Below are 23,320 nucleotides of genomic sequence, written 5' to 3' on the forward strand. Positions count from 1 at the left end.
ATTGTGTTCTAAATTGTGTTAAGCTGTATTAATAATCCTTCTGAATATGGATCCTGATTATATTGTCTATAAACCCAGAAGCTAGTGTCATACATGGCAACGTGATAATGTTTATCTGTTTGACAGCATCTAATGTTAGATTATTAAGGAACTTATAGAAGCAACACTGATTTAAGGTTCATTTCTACTATATTGTAGCATATTTGAATATAAAGTGGCATATAAAGTGGCTATACTTATAGCTGACAGATTTATCCAACCTTCAGGATTATGCTGTAATTGTTTTTATATTTATTCCTCTGCTAATGTGCTCCCAAAATATGCAGAATGGAGAATGGATGTATGTATGTAACATAAACAAACTAATTTGGGGGCCATGGTGGCTTAGTGGTTAGCACATTTTTCTTTGGGGTTGGCGGTTTGATAACTGCCTCTTGTGGGCTTTAAGGGTTCAAACATGTGTGTAAAAGGTGTGCAATAGTGTGTGCAATTGTGCCCTGTAGTGGGGTGGCACCATACTGAGGGTGTTCCTTCCTTTAGAGTCCTGTGAGATAGACTCCAGTTTCCCCCCAACCCCAGAGGTACAGACAATGGATGGATACAAAATGTTTCATGGTTCAGGAAGTAGATATGCAAGCAGTAGATAGATATGTATTAAGTAGATTTGTATTAAAAAGAGTTCAGAGCACCAGTCAAAAACGGCATTTTGCTGCCAAAACTAAAATCCAACAACTGCAGAGCAACTTAAAGAACAGTGTGTGAATTGGTCTGCAATTTTCTCAGAGAAGAAGGGAGACAAACAAGATCATAGCCAATCCAAATGGAAATAAATTCACAGAGGAGCACCTGCAAATGATGGAATTACTCCAGGAACCCATGTAAATTTAATGCCATCCAAATAGAACTGAAGGACAGCAGAGCTATTATCTAACCCAGAAGGCTGATAAAAGCAATTCTTCCACTCATCATCTTCTCTGATATGGATCTCTGAATTGACTACAGGGTTCCTTGAATTTCCTAGTTATTCTGTGGCTGTGGTTGTTCAGTAGAAGTACCAGACCAGAAGATCTCTATTAGATCGCTCTATTACAGACTTATAGTTTTGAGATCATAATCAGCCCAGGTGAGCAGATGATTAGCAAGGAAATTCTTGTTGTAAGTGGCTCTTACTGGAAGCTGATAGACTGACTGGCAGTCATTTAATGAATGCGTGGACACTAGTGATTCCGGTGGTTAAGTGTGAGGGGAAATTTACTCCCATGAAGTTCCCAGCAAGTTCAGAGTGTAGACCATGGAAGACAGATTGATTAATCATGACAGAGCACAGTAATTGAAGCCTTATACAGTATTAGATAGAATCGTGGAAATAGTCATGGTAATATGACTATTAGATATAAAAAGCTTCTAACTAGTTCATCGCTGTAATAATATTTTCCTCTGATAAAAGGACAATTTCTACCTCCGTGGGTATCTGAGACACAGACACTATAACGGAATATGTTATCAAATTTAAGAACAAATATTACGTACAGTTTACGTACAGCAGAAAAAATAACGTTCCCTAACAAAATGTGGTTTTACCGCTTATGCTAAGTTTAAACATGTTTTTGATTATTAGACTGAATGTTGTAGAGTGATCAATTCACTCACTAGGATGTTTGCACTGATGGAAATCTATCATTAATGGTGCTTGCAAAGCAACATTATTACTATTGTCCCACATGCTTTTGTCCTAGACCCATGAATGAGGTGTCAAATCGACCGGCTCATTGAGGAGAGGTGTGCTATGACTTTTATAAGAGATCCGAGTACCGGTACTTCCGGTACCGGGTCTCAAATTGGCCTTTTTTCCCATAGACTCCGATTATAAACTTTGGAGGTTTATAACTCGGCAAGCTTTCAAACTATCTACACCAAACTCGGCCAGCTCCTTTAGGGTGATACTCTGAACAAACTTTTAAATTGGTGTACCGTCTGGCCTTCCAGTTGTGCTGCAGCCCCGCCCCCAACTATGCAAACTCAAAAAACTTTTTACAACATGGACATGTGACATATCAAAACACTCACAACAATGAGGGGAACTTCCTCACGTGTATTCAGATGACGTCACATGCTCGTCTCAACTAGCCTCCGGGATTTGCCACGTGCAAGCACCATTCACATTTTCTTCAGGAAATGTACGTTCTAGTTTCTATGTCAATTCAAAATTATTCAGTATTCAGTTGAAATCATGTTGGGAGGATGAAAACTAATTATGTTAATGTTACTCACTTCAATCAAGTGGAAGTGTTGAGCTTTCAATAAGATTTTTTTTTTCAATGTCAGATTTTGAAAGAGATTCTTTATTGTCACTTTTCTTAACAGATATCTAGAATGAGACATTCAGCAGAATTCAGTAGTTCATATGAAAGTCCTGTAAATGAGCAAACCTGGTTCATTCCATTCAGTCGATGTGCTGAGTGTATGGAAATTTACGTGCATAGATGTTTTGTGGGGGGTTTTTTCTTCTCAATATTGGAAAAACAGAAAAATCTCTCAGTCTGTCTAACAAGCTAAATGTAAAGAACAATGTGAAGCTGTTAAAAGAGTAGTATTCAGTTACCAAGGATATTGGTGGTTTCTGGTATTTTTCAGTTTATTAGACTGGGTATATTTTAGCCTGATTAGGCATTTTGTGTTAACACACAAAGTAAAATAAGCCTCCGTGTGCATTTGTATGTGAAATTTAGACCTGTGTTTAGCTGTGTGTTGTGTGTTAAGGTTATCACTACAGGAATGCCGGTATCCATCGCTATATTTATATCTGTTTAACGCTTTAATATCTGCATCTGCAACACAGTTGTCTTATGGTTTGCCAATAGAAATGCTGGAAATCACAGGGAAAAAAATCTGAAAGGCAGAAATGCCAGCACTCTCAGCACAGCTTTTGACTGACACATTCTCATCCTCAACTATACCACTTGGGACATACCTTCTTTACAGTTATTATTTTTGTTTATAGCAGCTTGTGATATTCAGTGAACATGACCCTGACCAGGCAGCTACTAAGGATGAATTAACACCAAATGCATTGTGATCAGCAGATGACTTTGGGTAGTGGGGCCATGACATTAGCTATTATATTACTGTATGCTGTTTTACTGTAGCTACTTTAATTTGTTATGTCCGTGCTGTGTCATTATTTTCTTGGTCCTGCAGGCTTCAGTTTTCAATTCAGTTCAATTCAATTTATTTGAATAGCACTTTTAACAATTTCCCATTGTCTCAAAGCAGATTTACAGAAGTATGGAAACAGAAGAGAGAGAAAAAGAAATACATATATAATAATAATAATAATAATAATAATAATAATAATTAGAAGAAGGAAAAAACATAAGGATAAAAATAAATAAATGAATATATACAATCAAAATTTTAAAATGAATTTAAAAAAGATGATATTTATGATACTATATATCTATCCCTATCCCTAATGAGCAAGCTGGAGGCGACGGCGGAAAGGAAAAACTCCCTGAGATGATATGAGGAAGAAACCTTGAGAGAAATCAGACACAGAAGGGAACCCATCCTCATTTTGGTGACACTGGACAGGAAATGATGTAAATGTAAATAATGTCCTTTCTACAACAGTTTAAAATAGTGCAACCAGACAGGAAATGATGTAAATGTAAATAATGTCCTTCCTACAACAGTTTATAATAGTGCAACCGAGAGCTCCTGATGAACTAATGGGACATCGTAAACTCTGGGTTCAGCGCAGACCTGATTGCTGATAAAGACCAGACCATACAGTTGACTGACACAACATTGGTTCAAAAGAAAGCATGACAGTCTCCGGGCGGCTTCATACACAACAATCCCATGACACACTGTCTGACCATGCAGATCAATCCCTGGCAAGGTGACCACCGGGCGACGAGACTCCAACCAGGGGTAGAACATCAGGATTGACGAAGAAGCTCCGTAAGAAGAGACAATCAGACTAGGAACTCAGAACACCGGGAGCTCGGGAGTGGCAAATATAGCTTGACGGAGAGAAAGAAAAATTGTTAGGTATGACTGTAATCGGGTGGTGCACTCTGCTGGGGACAGACAGGGACTCCGGCAAGACTAGCTATGACAGCATAACTAAAAGGCAAGAGCCAGAAGGCGTGACAGACATGAGGGCTTCCCAGGCTGTAAAGCATCCCACCACTCCACAGTCTGCAAACCTGAGCGACTTGCGAGGGTGGTAAGCCGACAGCATCCAGACATCCCAGTTCACCAAACACTCTATGCCCATGAACCCTCTAGATCTACTCCTTTACCTAAGAAAAGCTATTCATTAAAAGCCAGACTAAACAAATGTGCTTTTAGCCTTCAGATCAAGCCACTCACCTGCATTCAGTTAAAATCCTGAATGTGAATGTAGTCAGAACTTAGAAAGACTTTCCCAGGGTAATTAAGAAAATCAGTTCTAACTGCACTGTGTTACATGTCTGGAGTTTTCACCTGTGTGTTTGTATTAGAGAGAGAGAGAGAGAGAGAGAGAGAGAGAGAGAGAGAGAGAGAGAGAGAGAGAGACTGGGATTACTGGGCTATAATGACCTACAGTTCTTTCATCCTTTTTCACAACAGTGATGCCCATATCTGACAGTACAAGGCTATGAAAACAAGCTCCTCTTGCTCTATCTAACTCCCTCTCTCTTTCTCACCCTCCCATTTCCAGTCTACTCACTTGTATCCTTTTTGCCTTCTCTCCCTCCATTACCTGATTCTGCTTCTCATTACTCCATCACTTTTTTCTAGCCACCCCAACTCCCCTTCCCTCTCCTTTGTTTCTTCCTCTCATAATTATTCCTACAAGTCTCTTGCCCTTATGTAAATGGAGGATCCGAGACACTCTCTCTCTCTCTCTCTCTCTCTCTCTCTCTCTCTCTCTCTCTCTCTCTCTCTCTCTCTCTCTCTCTCTCTCTCTCTCTCTCTCTCTCTCTGTCTCTCTCTCTCTCTCTCTCTCTCTGATGATAAAAGATGGTAGAACCATCCAGTCATTCATGTTGACCGATTACCTTCACTAATGGAATTTAATTATTAAATATCACGGTGGCTATTTGGCCCAAAAAGGAAAGACAGGAAAGAGAAACGGGGAGAGGGAGAGATGAGTATAGGAATAGAAATGAATGAGACTGACCCTGCACACAGGAGAGATGGATGATGATGGACGATGGAGCTTCGTCCTCTCTCAGATTTGGTTTGCTTTTTTTGTACTTAGTAGAGAACATTCTCACACACACGTTCAACACACACACGCTCAATACACACACACGCTCAACACACTCTATTGCATGTAGACTAATAGTGCAGATGTTGAAAACACACAGTCACAATTCATTGATCCAAACTCCCACACACTCAGAGTGAAAGAACGTTCTCTTCCTCTCCACCCACCACCACACTCTCTTTCTCCCTCACATTCATGCCCTTCGTCAGTCTCTTTCCCTCTGTTTCTCCTCTCTTCTGTTGCACTTTCTTTTCTTTAGTACTCTTTCACTCTGTTCACGCTTTCCTTTCTCGGTTCATTTGTGTTCACAGAAACACACACACTCTCCCTGTCATTTTCCACGTTCTCTCTCTCCCTCCCTCTCTCTCACTCACACACACTCTCAGGCACACACAGTCATACTCTCTCACCGGGGACCCTAATTAAGCTTGGCTGGTCTTTGATGTTGTTGCCTAGGCAACAGTCACCATGACGAGGCTGGCTTTTCCAGAAAAAACGCACGTGTTGTACTGCTGTGGATGTACAGTGCCCCCCAACACACACACACACACCCACACACACACACCCAAGTAACATATTAATTTGTATGTATACACACAGGAACACTGAAGTATCAAAATGATTTTGCACTCAGGCATGACTAAAATGTGCAAACGCCAACCTACTGAGACGTGCGTGCGTGCGTGCAAATACACACATACACTGGCATTACTGTATGTGTCGGTGTAAATGGGTCATATCATCAGTCTCATAACTCTGGCATATCTATTTGCATGTCTTCTGCTGTGTGTGTGTGCACAAGACAGAGAGAAAAACCCTCACCCTCTGTGCATATCAGCTAAACAAACCACTTTACCACTCACAATTACAGCTAAACGCAGCTGTCACAGCAACCGACACAATTAGCTTCTCTTCTATGTGTAGCCCGAAGAAAGAATTTAAAAAAAAAATAAAAAATAAAAAATGAGAGAAAGTCTGCATGTAATTTAACAGCTTGCATAATATAAGAAAAAAAAATATATTTGCATATTAATTTTTTTTTTTTTGGCTTCCCAAGATGGAAAAGCATCAAGAGCATCAATCTATGCTCTTTTTATTTCATAAGCACAGATTAATGAGTATTTTGATTAGTGGTTTTCAATTATTTATTTATAATATTGAAAGTTTTCATTAAAAGCATGTTAGATGATTGAGCTTAGAGGGTGTTTATGTAACCGGTCAGCCGTGATATTTTAGGGGCGTCTAATGAGGCACCTTAAATCTGTCACGTATGCCACCTTATTTATTTATTTATTTATTTGTGTTTTTTTTGTTTTTTTAATTTCGCTAGAAAACATCTTTTGGTGTGTCGTTTAAAAAAAAATTCATATAATATTATAAACATAACGGGGCTCTTAAATTTCAGTGTGTCTTCATCACTAGTGTTTGATATCTGCATAAAATTAATTCTCATAATGAATTCAAGAATAAAGAGTCTCTGGAAGAGACAATGTCATGACTTTATGATGTAGCCTGTTTTGTAGCTAGCTAAAAGCCTTCTAGATAATTGCCTAATTAACTGTTAGCATATGAGATGACACTCTACATAAATAAACACATTCATTTAATCCTGACAGAGGGCACAGAGACACTAAACAAATATGACCTGCAGATATATTCTGCTGAATTTAAGTACATAGATACAAGAGGTGACAGGTTGTAGTGTTTCCTATCCATTTCTGCACATTTTCCCAAGCATTCCTGTCCTGTCATTGAAAAAAAAATAAATAAATAATAATAATAAAAACTCTTAGATGCTGCATTAGCTGCTGCTGACTATGACTAATCATTCATTAGCAAACCTGCCACAGTAGCAGAGGCAGTAAACATTCATTCATTCATTCATTCATTTTCTACCGCTTATCCGAACTATTCTCGGGTCACAGGGAGCCTGTGTCTATCTCAGGCGTCATTGGGCATCAAGGCAGGATACACCCTGGACGGAGTGCCAACCCATCACAGGGAACACACACTCTCATTCACTCACGCAATCACACACTACGAACAATTTTCCAGAGATGCCAATCAACCTACCATGCATGTCTTTGGACCTGGGGAGGAAACCGGAGTACCCGGAGGAAACCCCCAAGGCACGGGGAGAACATGCAAACTCCACACACTCAAGGTGGAGGCAGGAATCGAACCCCCAACCCTGGAGGTGTGAGGCAAACGTGCTAACCACTAAGCCACCGTGCCCCTGGCAGTAAACATAACAAAATAAAAAGATTTAATAATAGCATTCTTTATACTCTTTAGATTTTCTTTTCAAGCTTCTGTTGTCAATCCTAACCAAAACCAGAGGGTACAGAGTTTTACTACTCTTCCTCTATGATGATGCTCATTTCCTGTCATACATACAGAATATAAAGCATATGGACTTAGACACACAATAAGGCTTATCACACTTGATATAGTTAACTTTGTAAATTCCAGGGAAGCAGAATACTAAGTTATCTTTTTTCATGTTTTATACTAATCCTGGATATTCATAATCTAATGTTTCACACTGTACATTCCTAAACCTCGGCTTAAAGTTCTTATTTGGATATATACAGTATGTAACTGCTTTCAATCATGCCTTGTCTCTCGTCATGTATTTCCAACTCGTGCACTTCCATGATGTTTAGTGTTTAGTTGCAATATGCTAATGGTGAGATGAGACTTTTTGCTAATTATTGCTACATTTTCACTTGATGATCATGTGTCTGTTGCTAAATGTCTAAGGGTAACATGCTAATTGCACATCGTTTCACACTGTACATGTTTGGCCCCACAATACTGGGTTAACTCAGAGTTTCATAACCCTAAATTGCAAGTGTAGTGTGAAAAGCATGGTGAGAAAAGCCATATATTGTTTTTAGTTGTGTAAGTTCTGAGCTGATGAATTCTGCCTTGTTTTGGTTTGTTTTGGTGATTTGTCTATGTTTATAAAGATATATATATATATATATATATATATATATATATATATATATATATATATATATATATATATATATATATATATAATATGGCCTGCAATTTGACATTAAGGTTTGTGGATTGATGAAACTCCATTATATAGATCCTAATTTTTTTTTTTTTACGAACCACAGTAAGTACTCTGATGCAATTGTTTATTTTTTTGTTTTTTTCTTCTTGATATCTATCAATAAAAAAGTTAATTGTTTTTTAAGCAAAGGCTTTAAGGCATTTTATATTATTATTATTATTATTATTATTATCATTATTATTATTATTATAAATAGTAGTATCATTACACCTGCCTAGAAATGGACATATGAATTAGATGTGAGTCTGTGTCCAAACCTTAGTAAGGTCAGATTCATTAGCATACCTTAATAATAGTACAAAGTTCCTTATATACAGTAAATGCATTGAATGTCCAGCCTCTTTCCCCCCAAAGGTCTTAATAGGACAGAATGGAAAGCAGCCTGAACCGAGAGTGTTGTGCTGCTGGTGCCTTAATCTAGGTTTTGTAATTCTATGCTTACAGGTAGACTTAAAAACATACATTTTTATATAAAGAACCTTTTTCCAATCAAACAACTTAGATTTCTCCTTATTACTGCCTCTGCTTTAGCTAAAAATGTGTCAGAGTTTCAATTCAATGTAAGATCACTTTCCAATCTATTGTCTTCAGCAGTTATTCATATTTAGTCGGCATGTTCTTGTTTCAGTGTACCAACCTCTTAAATTCAGTAAGTACTAGATTTGGTAGAGTACTGATCTCCTAGCCTGGCTACTTACATCATACCAAGATAGTAGTCCATGCTGTTAATATTCATGTATACTGGCCTTATTCGTTTTTATTACTTCAAGAAATCCTGTGCTTGAAATAATTTCTTTAGTAATGTCTTTTTCCTAATCGATATCCAGCGTCACTCATTTAGTCTTGTGTTATCTTTTGGTTTCTCTGACAACAGTTGCTGACCACAATTAAATTGTGTTGAGGCCAGCTTGAACTATTTATCCCTGAACATCGTAATTATCTTCGATGCTCCTGCTCTATTAACGCTTCCATGGCCAGTCACTTCGCTAGTGTCTATAATGCAAGTTTTCATTGAAAGTCAATATTATCTGATTAAACTAATCTTATCTGATAAGATAAGACATCCATAAGACATATAGAACAATTGGAGTTCAGTTACTTTAATAATCTTCCTGGTTTACTTAGATATTTTGACCTTTGTAGCCCCAATTAAGGTTGAAATTTCAATTCAATTTATTTGTATAGCGCTTTTAACATTTCTATACAGAAGAAGAACATTTCTTTTGACATTTCTATACAGAAGCATAGAAACAGAATAGAAATTTTAACATTTAAAATTAAGTTACTGTTTATCTCTAACGTCTATCCCTATAAGCAAGCCTGAGATGGCAATGAAAAACTCCCTGAGATGATATGAGGAAGAAACCTTGAGAGGAACCAGACTCAGAAGGGAACCTCATCCTCATTTGAGTGACACTGGCCAGGAAATAATGTAAATGTAAATAATGTTTTATAGAACAGTTTGTAGTCGAGTGGAATTGTGCAACCAGAAGCTCCTGAGGATCTAACAGGTCAGCGTAATTTCTGAGTTAATTATAGACTTAACACAAATTCCTTCCTGCCAAAGTCTTGAAGACCAAAGTCAAAGACCTGAGCACAAAGTTGACTGGCACAATGGAAGTTTAAAGACTATGTGATAGTCTCCAATTGGTTCTATCCACAACAATCCCATGGGTCACAGGCTGTCCATGCAGATCTATCCAGAGCAGAGTGCACCATCAAACAACGCGACTCCAACTAGGGGTCTAACCAGGGCATCAAGATGGATCAGACAGGTCCAGAAAGAACTGAAATCCAGAAATCCCATCTTCCCAAATCCCATCTGAACTTCTGTCTTTTCTAAACTAAAATAAAAACAGTTTACTTTTAACAATAAGTTTAACGACTATGCGCTATCTTCGGATTCTAGTCACTTTGTGATCCTAATTGTCTTAGAACGCAGTGTACCTGACTATAAAAAGCATCATAATGAGGGATGGAGTGGTTTTCATCTTACAAACAAAACCTCAATCAATATCACTAATCATTATACTTCCTCTGTTTCCATTACCTGTTTTGTCCCGTAATTTTATTTTCTCTGTACTGCCACCTTGAGTCCTTATCTTTATCTGTATCATAATTCCAACCTTTGTGTTTAGATGATCACGCAGCTCGCTTGACGAAAAGACGGTCGCTATACACTCTGCAAAGCTTAGTGGCAAGCAAAGCAGTCTGGAATGTTCTACCACTATCTATTATGATAAGGCGAAATGTGGCTAGAACTAACTTACTAAGTCCTTAGCTCTGTCTTTGCTTATATGTAGCACCACAGTCCTGGAGAAATGTTGTCTCATTTCACTGTGTACTGCAAAAGCTATATATGGTTGAAATGACAATAAAAGCTTCTTGACTTGACTTGACTTGACTTGAAATCCCAAATCCCAGCTGCCATCAAAGCATTATTCAGCTACCTGTGCTTCCAGTCACATGTAAAATTCATTCTATTTGCTATAGGTGTTTCCTAGACTAGTCACACTCACTATATTCAATATATACAGTGACTGGAGTGAGGACCTTATGAGTACTCATGGAGATTACCAAAAAAAAATGTAAAATATAAAACAGCGAGGTGGATGCTAAGGAATTACAAGCCAAATGTTATTCTGGAAATATTGCAAACTAGTTGAAGCCAAATCTGCAGTCCACTGCACATGATGTTAAACTACACACAGAAAAAGTTCTTTTAACACTTTAAACCAAGGTGTCCAATCTTATCTGGCTGGTGTTGGTGCAGATTTTCATTCCAACCAAGCAGAAGTCACACCTGAGTCTTTTGAGAGTCAAGATCAACTGATTAAACAGGTAGAATGAGGTGTGGCTCCAGTGTGACTGGAATGAAAACCTGCTCACACTGGCGCATTGTCGATAAGATCAGACACCCCTATTTTCACTTTTAACCTTTAATCCCTTCTGGACATCTCTGCGGGTCCAGAGTTCTCACTCACTCATTTTCTACCGCTTATCCGAACTACCTCGGGTCACGGGGAGCCTGTGCCTATCTCAGGCGTCATCAGGCATAAAGGCAGGATACACCCTGGACGGAGTGCCAACCCATCACAGGGCACACACACACTCATTCACTCACGCAATCACACACTACGGACAATTTTCCAGAGATGCCATTCAACCTACCATGTATGTCATTGGACCGGGGGAGGAAACCGGAGTACCCGGAGGAAACCCCGGGGCACGGGGAGAACATGCTTTCAGCTCTCACTCTTATTGAACTCTGTCTCGAAAATGTATAAGACTTTGGTCAACGTCAGCTGTTTTTAAAAGTGCTTTACAAATTAACAGACTTAAGTGTTATGTCTTTCAAGTCTTATCAGTCTTCTAAATGGCAGAAATGAAATACAGTGCAATAAACAAAGTGCTTATATGTCATACACTATATGGACAAAGGTTTGGAGACACCCAACCTTCACTTTTTTATGTGGTTCTTTGCCAAACTGTTGCCACAAATTTGAAAGCACACAATTGTTAAGAACATCTTTATAGGTTATAACATTACAATTTCCATTCACAGGAACTAAGACATCCAAACCAGTTCCCCAATGACAATGCCCCTGTGCACAATATAAGCTCTATGAGGACATGGTTTGATCTGGTTGATGTGGAAGACCTTGAGTGGCCTGCTCAGAGCAATAACACCTTTGGGATGAATTATAATGCTGACTGAGCCCCAGGACTGAATTCACCCAAATTCAGTGAGCAATTTAATACTCTTGTGGCTGAATGGGCAAATCCCTACAGCTATGCTTCAAATCCTATTGGAAAGCCTACCCAGAAGAGTGGAGGATAATACCCGTAGTTTTGGAATGGGTGTGATGGTCAGGGTTCTATATACATGTGGCTATATTGTGTATATGGCTTGTTGAGAGTAGCAGGATCCATTGGGGTACTGGTTCTGTCTACCTGAGGGCTTTTTTTTTAATGTAACAGAAGGCTTTCTAGATGTATGGAGTCATCTAGAATTGGTGATTTTTTTTTTTCAGCTGGCTTCTTGGCCCTGATGTCATGCTGCTTATGAATTGAGAACTGCTGCTGTTCACTCAGCCTTTCGTCTGTGCACACAATTCACTGGCCTTTAAACAGGAGGAGGCTGAGCAGAACCACACTGTTAGTATACCCAGTGTTCCTGGGATAATCTCCGGATACACCATGAATAATTGAATCAATAAATAAATTAGTTTAATATGAACACAGTTGTTTGGTGTAGACTTTTATACCCTAATATAAATGCTGGCCTTTGATGTGCTTTTTCATCTGCAAAAGCAAAGCAAATAAATGTCAAGTGTGCTTTACTGTGTGCCTTTGCATGTATACTGATTCTCATTGTCAACATTTTCTTAATAATCACCATCAAGTCTTACAAACATGATCTCAGCTAAATTTCAGCTTGCTGTCTGATAAAATTCTTGTTTCTCTCTTCCAGCTGTTTGTCATCGATAACGGTGCAGATGACTGGCGCATCGCCATGACCATGGAGCGAGTATTGTTGATCGCGTTGGAGCTGCTGGTCTCAGCCGTGCACCCAGTGCCTGGAGACTTCAAGTTTGTGTGGCGTGCTCGACTCGCATTCACCTACATCCCCTCACAGGCGGAGGCTGACCTGGACATGGTGCTTTCCGTGCCCATGTTCCTCCGACTCTACCTCATCGCCCGTGTTATGCTCCTCCATAGCAAGCTATTCACTGATGCCTCCTCCAGAAGCATAGGGGCTCTCAACAAGGTCAGAGGTTCCAAGATCTGTAGGGTCAGGGATGGGTTGCCAAGCTTCTGGGCTTTCTTATTTAGACAATAAGGATTAGCCTTGTTTTAACCCTCGTGTACTTGGTATTGACCTTAACTTTCTCTATTGATTATATAGATTGAAAAATGTTGAGAAAAAAAAATTCTTGTAAAATAAATGAAATATGTATTGGTTTCATAATATGACAGTTAGGTCCCTTGATATTTTACTAGTGGCTTTTGTTATCGTCTTTGCTTTGTTTGTTTGTTTTCTCATTGTCTTATTTCTCAGTTTTTTAGCTGTCTGGTTCTTCCTTCTCCTTTCACTTAAATGTTTTGCAAATGAGAAGATACTCATTTAATAGCGCAGGTTGTACTGGGTGAAGTGAACTTTGGTTCGAGAAAGGCGCTGTATTTTTACAATCTAATAGATTTCATCTTTTTTCTTCTCCATGTAGCGCTCTGAAAATTTTGTACAAGGCCCTTATGATATATCGGAGAAGTAACTATGTTTAATCACGGGTAGTGGTTATGTAGCTTGAACCTGGTAATGAAATCATTTCGAATCAGAATATTGTATCCAGTTCGTATACTGCACCAAGTATCCATGTGACAGAAATGGTAGATGTATACAGTAGATAAGAGAGCAGTGGGAGGGATGAAGTAGATCCAGTGACCCATTATAGAGAAATAACACACCTCCAAATGTCACAGTATTTCATTCGATCCTTTAAATAATAGTTTAGATTTGTTAGAAGTATCAAATGATTTATGAAGGTGTTTTTCAGCTATAGCTGATTTTCTGATCGATTACTGGGGGGGTGTAGCTTAGTTTTTGTCAGACTCGCTCTTGATTCAAGTGATTGATGTTCATCATTATACCTGCTAGTAAAATGTCTTTAAAACAAGTTGATAAACGACTCTTTCAGCCAGAGGTGTTAGACATTATAGATATATTTGCTCCCTTTCTGACTTTGTTCAGAACTGAAGAGTATGATGGTGTTGTCTTCGACTGTCCTTAACTTCAGTGAACTTTGCTGACTAATGCAAATGAAGGCAGTCAAATTTATAAATAAATAAATAAATAAATAAATAAAAATTAAAATATTCTGTGTCAAAACATTTGCTAAGCTTGTGTGTCTGTCTACTGTTTCTCATCAGGTGCACTTTAACACACGGTTTGTGATGAAGACCCTGATGACTATCTGCCCAGGCACAGTGCTTCTGGTCTTCAGCATCTCCCTGTGGATCATTGCAGCCTGGACTGTACGAGTATGTGAGAGGTGAGAGATAATGCTCTTTGACATTATCTCCCATTGCCCCTCCCAGAGCAATGGCATATTCAGTCTAAGTTGATCATGTCCCATGGTTTTTTTCTCCATTTTTCCCATGTTAGTGGTTCAAAAGGTCGCAGACTGTGCCAAGCCCACAGGCCACAGTGTGGGCATCCCTGCTTCTAACAAGGCTGTTGCCATGGTAACAGAGCATGTAATACATTCTGGATGCATTTATTAGATGCTGGAGGATTCCCCAGGTTGAAGCAATGGTTCACAATGAGTTTCCATGCCTAGATGCGTGACATTCATAGTGCCATTTCCACATCGAGAGACAACTCTGCAGGTCAAGTTTGCATGAAGATGCCTAAGGGCTTAGATGTGTTGCTTGAATTTGGGTTTGAAACACAGAAAAAGTGTGTCATTGAAGTAGGAGGAGTGGAAAAATGGAAAGAGTCACAGTATAATACACAATATTATCAAGGAAATCACAGAAAGAAAAAAAATATATTTTTTAAATCATGCAGAAATAGTTGTCTATCTTTTTTTAAAAACCCTGTCACACCTTTCAAGCACTACTCTGAAATAATGGTTTCTGGATGTTTCTTATATACAGTCAGGTCCATAATTATTTAAACACTGACCAATGTAGCATTATTTTAGCCATCTACAGTACCACATTATATTAAATTTGAAATTAAATAATGAATAGCTCAATGTGCAGCATATTAAAATTTTCAGCTTATATATGACAGAATGTATACTCTAAACTAGCTTCATACATAACCCCAGACAATTAGGGGCTCAAAAGGATTTGGTCAAACTAACTTGTATAAATTGTCATTTTAACCAACTGGTTGAAAAGCATTTGCAGTCTGCCCAAGCCTACTACCTGTAATCTGGAACCATGGATGTTACCAGATGTTGGGTTTTTTGCCTTCAGAAAATTAATTGCATGCTTAATTGGATTCAGGTTGAGAGATCAACCTGGCCATTGTACAGCATTGCTCTTTCTGCCTCAGAATTAATCCAGTTGTGGGAACCAGGGAACCAACTCTCCCCTTCAGTCACAGCTTGCCACCTTGGGGTAAACATGGAGAATCAACTGTCCTTTTCCTCTCATGTTGCTAATGTGACTCGCTCATGTCGGTTCCTTCTCTAGAAGGATAGAAGAACATTAGAATGATTTGGCCATTTTTGTCCACACAGGCTGCTCAGGTACTTGTTCAATCTCTTGTCATTTCAAGACTGGACTACTGCAACGCACTGCTGGCAGGTCTACCTATGAACGCAATTCTGCAAATGATCCAAAATGCAACTGTACGGCTTGTTTTCAACTTGCCTGAATTCTCGCATACCACCCCGATGCTGCGATCCCTCCACTGGCTTCCAGTAGCTGCTCGCATCAGATTCAAAACACTGATGCTGGCCTACAAAGCCAAAAACGGACCTCACACTCCTCACACTGCACCCCGCACCTTCAGATCTACCAGCGCTTTCTTGACTGGTTCCACCATCTCTCAGGGTAAAAGGCAAGTACACTACAAGACTCTTCTCTGTTCTGGCACCGAGTTGGTGGAATGAACTTCCCCTAGAGGTCCGGTCAGCTGAGTCACTGGCTATTTTCAAACGACGGTTGAAGACCTACTTCTTCATGAAACACTTCAACTAGCACTTCCTTCCTTGTTTGTTGCATATATGTTTATATATTAAAAAAAAATAAAAAATAAAAAATAAAAAAAAAAACTTGAACAATGTTTTAGACTCATGGTATGTGACCTAGTGAACCAGAGTTAATGTACCCAATGATAGAGACTTAAGCATTTCTGTACGTCACTCTGGATAAGGGTGTCTGCCAAATGCTGTACTGTAAATGTAAACCAGTTCAGATAACGAGCAGCTCCTTACCTTCTCAACACTTCACATCATTCTTAGACAAGTCGGTCTTTGTCTCATCTGTCCATAGGATGTTCCAGGACTCTTCATGCTTTTTTTCCCCTAATCTGGACTGTTTCTGAGGCTGGTTTACATATGGTTTACATATTTTAGTACATCCTTTATATTTACTCTGGTGTCTTCTCTGGATTGTTGATATTGACACAGATATCCTCTGGAGGGTGTTCTTGATCTGACCACAAGCTTTTTACCCAGAGATTTATTTCAGGCCACCATGTCTTTGACTCTCTTGATCTTCCCAGTGTGTTCTTATTTGTTTTTATTTATTTGATCATTCCCACTATTTTGTTATCTCTCTGATGAGTACACTTTGAATTTTCAGCCTAATGTTGGCAGTGACCGAGTTAACAGCAACAGATTTCAAACGCAAAAGGAAACTTGAACTCAGCTAAGTGGATAAAGTGTTTGATTACACATCAGAAGGTTGTAAGTTTGAACTCCAGGTAAACCAAACTGCCATTGTTGGGCTCCTGAGCAAGTCCCTTAACCCTCAATTATCCAGTTACTATTGGCCCCTTTAAATGGGGATGGTCCTGTAAAGTAGTCCTGTATTACTTACACGGTTCACTTAACTGTAATGTTCTGTAGTTATTATTCCTTCCTTCTTTCATTGTGTCGTTGTTTCTGGCTTCCTTTCATTTCATTTTTTTACTATTGGTAATGATCTTATACCTTCTTCCTGCTTTGTGAGTCGGTATTTTCTGTTTCAGGTCTGGACTTAAAACAAACAAGAGTTTCAGTGTTTTCATCTATTTGGACGTAGCAAAGTGTATGTGTTGACTGTTGCAAGTATCAAACATTGAATGCAAGCACTTTTTAGAAATGAAAAGTGCTCAGAGAAGTGCAATAATCATTCGTTTTTAAGACAACATCAAACCGAGTAAACAGTACACTGTTTAGAGAGGAGTGGAGATAAGATGATGCGATAGACTCTCTTCCTGTTGGAAATCTTTTTTTTTTTTTTTTTTTTTTAATAAGCTTCACCAGATAACAATAAGATGGATAACAAGTGTTAGTTATTACAGGAGCAATTATGACTGCGTGCAGAGTATTCTGCAGTCAAATTATATTATTATATAAGGACTCAAACTTTTTGCACCTACTGTGTATGCAGTGTTTTGGCCCTGTGTGCCACTCATGAGTGCTCTATTCAATTCACTTGGAGTGATTACTTACTCTAGCAGGGATGCAGGAAGAGGATCTACAGTGGAGGCGCTGGATTTTTTAACGTTACAGTGATGTCACATTCAAATGATTGTCAAATCATGGTGTTTAACAAAGAATGTGTGTTGATACATTGATATAAGATTTGTTAAACTTTCGTTTGTTAAAGCTGTAAGTCTTGGTTCATTTTATTTAACATGACAACAGTTACAACAGTGACAACATGACAACAGTTACAACAGTGATTTAGCATGACAACAGTTACAACAGTGTTAACATAAACGATAGTGATAAGAATGAATACGTTCTACATCACAATAATCATAGGGTGTATTTATTTTTTCCTTTATTGGTTTCTAAATGTTGGTTGGATTTTTGTGTGTCACAAAAGGTTAGTTGTTTGTTTATAGAAGTGTCTGAGGACCTTAAAATTGTTAATTAGGCCCTAATAAGCAAAAACCTAGAATTGAATAAGGATGTAGGTTCTTTTTCGTTTTAATATATTTTGTTGTTTCTGTAGCAACAGCTCATTTGTAGGTATTTGCTATGACGGACTCTCTACATAGCCCTTGCCTGACAATGAACAAATTAAAAATATATTGATGTTTAATGAAGAAAAGTGTAATCATTGATACAGTATGGTGAAGTGTTTTGCTGGGAGGAGTATCATGCTGTTATTTTCCCCTATCAATCACAGTGGCACTAGCCAATCGTGGGCATCTGGGAGCTCATGCATGTGGAAAAGTTCAGACTTTTCTCCAAGTGTGTTACATCACCTTGAGAGCAGCAGCTTGAAAAGATACAGTTAGCTGGCTTCACATGTTAGCTTTTAGCCTAACTAATTTGCTGGCTGTCTATTAATGGGAATACCTGATTAGTGTGTGGGTGGAAGCGGGATGTTTGAATTGAAAAACCTACAAACTCAAAAACGACAAGTTATATCTTTCTTTAGATAGACTTATTACACTGGCAGTTGCAGCCTGCAGAATCCGGAAATATAGCCCCTTCAGCATCCTTGCTCCCACTGTCATTGTATTCTAGCCACTTTGTAAGAAGTGTTTCTAGATAAATGCCCACCATCAAGACCCTACTGCATTGTAAACTTCTCTCTCTACCCCTCTCTCTCTCTCTCTCTCTCTCTCTCTCTCCCTCTCTCTCTCTCTATCTCTCAGGTACCATGATGCTCAGGACGTGACCAGTAATTTCCTGGGAGCCATGTGGCTCATCTCCATCACCTTCCTCTCTATTGGCTATGGAGATATGGTGCCTCATACCTACTGTGGCAAGGGAGTGTGTCTTCTGACTGGCATTATGGTACACACACGTACACACACTTTACCCAAGGTCTGTAAACGTGCCCCAGACATTGCACTGCACCTTAACATGGCTACATATTGTTACGTAACATGAAAGATGACAGAACCTTTAATAAAGAATATGGCAGTATCAGTAAACGCTGTACTTCTATGTGACCTGCTTTGCCAGCACTCTGATGATACACGCTGGAGGTTTCTAATGTGGTGAGAGGCAGCTGGAATATATAATCATTTACTATATCATATTCCTGTAGCTTGAATGGATCTGCTAATGTGTTCTAGCTAGAATAGATTAGCTAATTTGAGCTCCCTGGTTCTTTCTGTCTGGCACTTTCTGTCTGTCTCTCCCTCCCTCCCTCCCTCCCTCCCTCTCTCTCACTGTGTCTGTTCCCTTGCATTTCTCCCTTTGCCTAAGGGGTGTTCTCTGTCAGACGTGTACTGTGAAGAAGCTTGGTTGTCCTTCTTCATACTGCATGTACAAGTGTGCATTTCAGGAATCGGTGCGTTTGTGGTTACATTTGCTCTGTTAAGGCTTTGCTGCGTTTAAGAGAATATGTCTGCTTTACCCGTCTCTCTTGTCAACCTTGTGGTCTGTTTCTTGCTCACGCATACTGTTAAAAACATTGCACAATTATGCACTTAGTCACTACATGCTGCTAGTTTGCTTACTTTCCAATCCTTCTCTTGATCTCTCACTCTCTCTTTCTCTTTTCTCAGTCCACTGCTACTATACTGTTTATCTACACAATTTTACATCCAAACACACTTCTCTGTCCACACACACACACACACACACACACACACACACACACACACACACACACACACACACAACCCCACCCTAATATACCCTCTGTTTAAATTCTGCCTTACACCCACATCCAAAGAACAACACAGATAACAGAGAAACTATTGATCAGAAATGTTTTAAAATGGGTTTTCGTGACGGTTGTGTGCCATCCATTTTGTGTTTTGGAACGGTGTAGAAAACGTCCTGAAGGAATGAAAGAAGCCGAGAGTGAGAAAGACGAAAGAATGCGATTTCTTTTCTTGTAGTGAGTGATTGTAATGACTTTCTATAGGTGGAATTATGGGACTTGTTGCTATGACAACACTGAAGGCCAACTGGGTTGGAATATACCACTGCCCTGAAGGGGTGGGGGTTTTGGGGGGGAGGTTGTTAGACTGGCACATGAGTTTGAATGCCAGGAGGAGGGATGTGCCAGTGCGATCTGCTGTTTGCTCAATGAGAGCCATCAGTCTCTCTCTCTTTTTTTCCTCTCATCTTAATACCGCATATGGCAGAGCTTAATAGTCTAGTTAGCTTCTTTCTTGGGTATTTTGTGCAATTCTAACACCTGAAACAAAGAGCTGGCATGTTAATTGTTTGTCTTCTAAAATAGACTGATGTGTATTCATGAAAATGTACTGCAATTCCTACACAGTTCATCTGAGAGTGTGAGCTGAGTGACTATTGATAGGACCACATAATTACCACTTGAGCAGCTGGAACAGACCGAGCTCTATTGTCAGAATGGAAAACTTCTAATACTGAATTTTGTCTCCCAGAATAGATCAGAATGTATTATTATTATTATTATTATTATTATCATTATTATTATTATTATTATTATTATTATTATTATTATTATTATTATTTAATGTATATATTTCTTCATGTATTTATTTATTTATTTTTATTATTTTTTAAGATTTCATGGATCCTGTGAAATAGACGTCACTCTAAAAACAATAATGCATTTAAACACAGCGCAGTATACTGAAGAAAGAAAAAAAAAGAAGAATCAACTGACCAATCGGCTCTGAGAATCAGAATAGTCTGGTATAAAGCACATTAATAAATAAAAACAGAAGTGATTCTGTAGCGGGGGGGCACGGTGGCTTAGTGGTTAGCACGTTCACCTCACACCTCCAGGGTTGGGCGTTCGATTCCTGCCTCCGCCTTGTGTGTGGAGTTTGCATGTTCTCCCCGTGCCTCGGGGGTTTCCTCCAAGGTACTTCGGTTTCCTCCCCCGGTCCAAAGACATGCATGGTAGGTTGATTGGCATCTCTGGAAAATTGTCCGTAGTGTGTGATTGTGTGAGTGAATGAGAGTGTGTGTGCCCTGCGATGGGTTGGCACTCCGTCCAGGGTGTATCCTGCCTTGATGCCCCATGACACCTGAGATAGGCACAGGCTCCCCGTGACCCGAGGTAGTTCGGATAAGCGGTAGAAGATGAATGAATGAATGAATGAATGATTCTGTAGCGATTAAATCTTTAAAAATAAATGACAGAAAAACAAAACTAAATAAAATGAAAATACCCCATATATTCTGATTATATATATATATATATATATATATATATATATATATATATATATATATATATATATATATATATATATATATATACACACACACACACACCAGAAGCAAACAGTGCACGGTTTGAGCAAATGCTTTTACAAGGCATGGTGAATTATCATGATGCAGTGCAGCGGGTCTGAGAGCTGGCACACTTCTAATCAAACATAGAAACATTAATCCTGTTTAGTTTTTAATGAATAGCAAGAGTGTGTCCAAGAGCCAGAGCTAAAGCACAGTTTGTTTCTGCATGAAAGCTTCAACCCGAACCAAACACCTTCATATACAGTAGGAGAATGCAACAGCTTTAGTACAATACAAATACCTAATCATTAAAAAAAATGCTATGGGAGCACAGGTGATTTTTATTTTTAGTAGATGATCCAAAATATTTATTTATTTATTTATTTTTACAGATAAAAGTTTTCCTTTTCTTTTTTTTTTCTTTTTTTACATCACATACATTTCTTTTGATTCATAATATATAACGGAATCAGTTTAAGGAAAATAAATCTTTGAATCCAATTTTTTTTTTTAAACCAGATTTATTTAGCAGGCTGACAACCTCATTACCACCAATCTCTGATGCTTTCTTCCCCAAATTCATTTCTTTCTCTCTGCCTCAGTGTGCTCTCTCTAGTGCTCTAATGTTGCTTTTATCACTCTTTCACTTCACTTCTCACGAGTGAAAATGTCCTGTTTGGTATATACACATGCCTGCGAGTGATTGGACAGCCTGGTTAATTAAAATTTTCCTTACATAGGAATGCAGGTTTCATGTAGAGATGCAGTTCTTCCAGAGAATAAGTGTTAAACGTGTATTTAAATCTGACGCATCTGTTCAGCGGGACTGATGTTTAGAAAGCATCTTAAAATAGGATTTCCAATTCAGGACATTTCTGCCATTCATTATGTCTGACCTACATCACTATCAGGGAAGGAAAAAAAAAGATTCCTCTAATCGTCTTGCTTCTCGTTTTTTTCTTTTATCTTCTATTTCTTTATCTTGCTATACTGTTCCTTCGGATGTATTCTCTTGTTCATTCACCCTTCTCGCTCTCTCTCTCCCTCTCTCTCTCTCTCTCTCTCTCTCTCTCTGTGTTCTCTGTATCTAACAGGGGGCAGGCTGCACAGCGCTGGTTGTTGCCGTGGTAGCAAGGAAGCTGGAGCTGACCAAGGCTGAGAAGCATGTGCACAACTTCATGATGGACACCCAGCTAACAAAGCGGGTACACACACACACACACACACACACACACACACACACACACACACACACACACACACACAGTATGCTGCCCATCTCATCTGGTCTGTTGCTTACAGCTTGGTAAGTTGCTTACAGCTTACAGTAATCCATGTGATTGGATGCAACAAGACGCAACATCAATAGTGATTTTATTTATTTATTTATTTATTTATTTTTATAACAAATCATATATATATATTGCACACATTTTTTTACCCGACGTAAACCTGTAGTATAAACGAGATGCTGTTAGAACGTTACGGCCAGAAGCTTAGCAACAGACAGACGATCTGAAATTGAACAGAGCCGCTGTGCCTCATATCATGTGCTTTAGACAGTCACAGAAACCCTGTGTGTCGTGCAAACAGTATTTGTGGGAAAACCAAGTAAATAATGTCAAATGGTGACAGAAAACCTGTCAGTTGTAGTGAAGAGGAGAGTTTTATTTTTACACTTATGCTCAGAAAAGTCTCCTCCGAACAATCTGGGTGTCGGAAACAACCCAGTATTTATGGAACTGACTGAAAATGATAGGAAACTAGATATCGCCGAGCGCCTGGTCCTTTAGACGACACTGTTAAAAAGTCAGAAAAAGATTAGAAAGCTGTAGAAGATTACAACGTGCAGAACGGCAAAGCAGTCGTATAAAATTCTAGACCTAGAGTTTCCCTAGGCCATTTTTTTCACTGATGTGAAAGCGTGAGACAAAGCTTTATTTATGAAGAGCTAGGATTAATTGTTAACCCCGGGTGAAGTACAAGCAGTGTAAAACATCAAACGAGATAACCCTGGGTTAACTAAAGCAATGTGTTCTTCAGACAACCACTAAACTAATGTATCAGTTAGATCACAGCGTTGCATAACAACCGCTA

At 38.9% G+C, this 23,320-nt stretch overlaps 1 protein-coding gene across 1 annotated transcript in view; it reads left to right on the top strand.

Moving 5' to 3' along the window:
- The window catches only part of kcnn3 (potassium intermediate/small conductance calcium-activated channel, subfamily N, member 3), a 76,090-nt gene that overhangs the window by 36,104 nt on the left and 16,666 nt on the right, over window positions 1–23,320 (top strand). The window contains exons 4-7 of the mRNA XM_060870808.1: window positions 12,826–13,122; window positions 14,283–14,404; window positions 18,688–18,829; window positions 22,318–22,428. Coding sequence (XP_060726791.1) covers window positions 12,826–13,122; window positions 14,283–14,404; window positions 18,688–18,829; window positions 22,318–22,428 — 672 coding nt within the window. The remainder of the gene's footprint in view (window positions 1–12,825; window positions 13,123–14,282; window positions 14,405–18,687; window positions 18,830–22,317; window positions 22,429–23,320) is intronic.

Source organism: Tachysurus vachellii, chromosome 5 (assembly GCF_030014155.1).
Source record: "Tachysurus vachellii isolate PV-2020 chromosome 5, HZAU_Pvac_v1, whole genome shotgun sequence".
Lineage (NCBI taxonomy): Eukaryota > Metazoa > Chordata > Actinopteri > Siluriformes > Bagridae > Tachysurus > Tachysurus vachellii.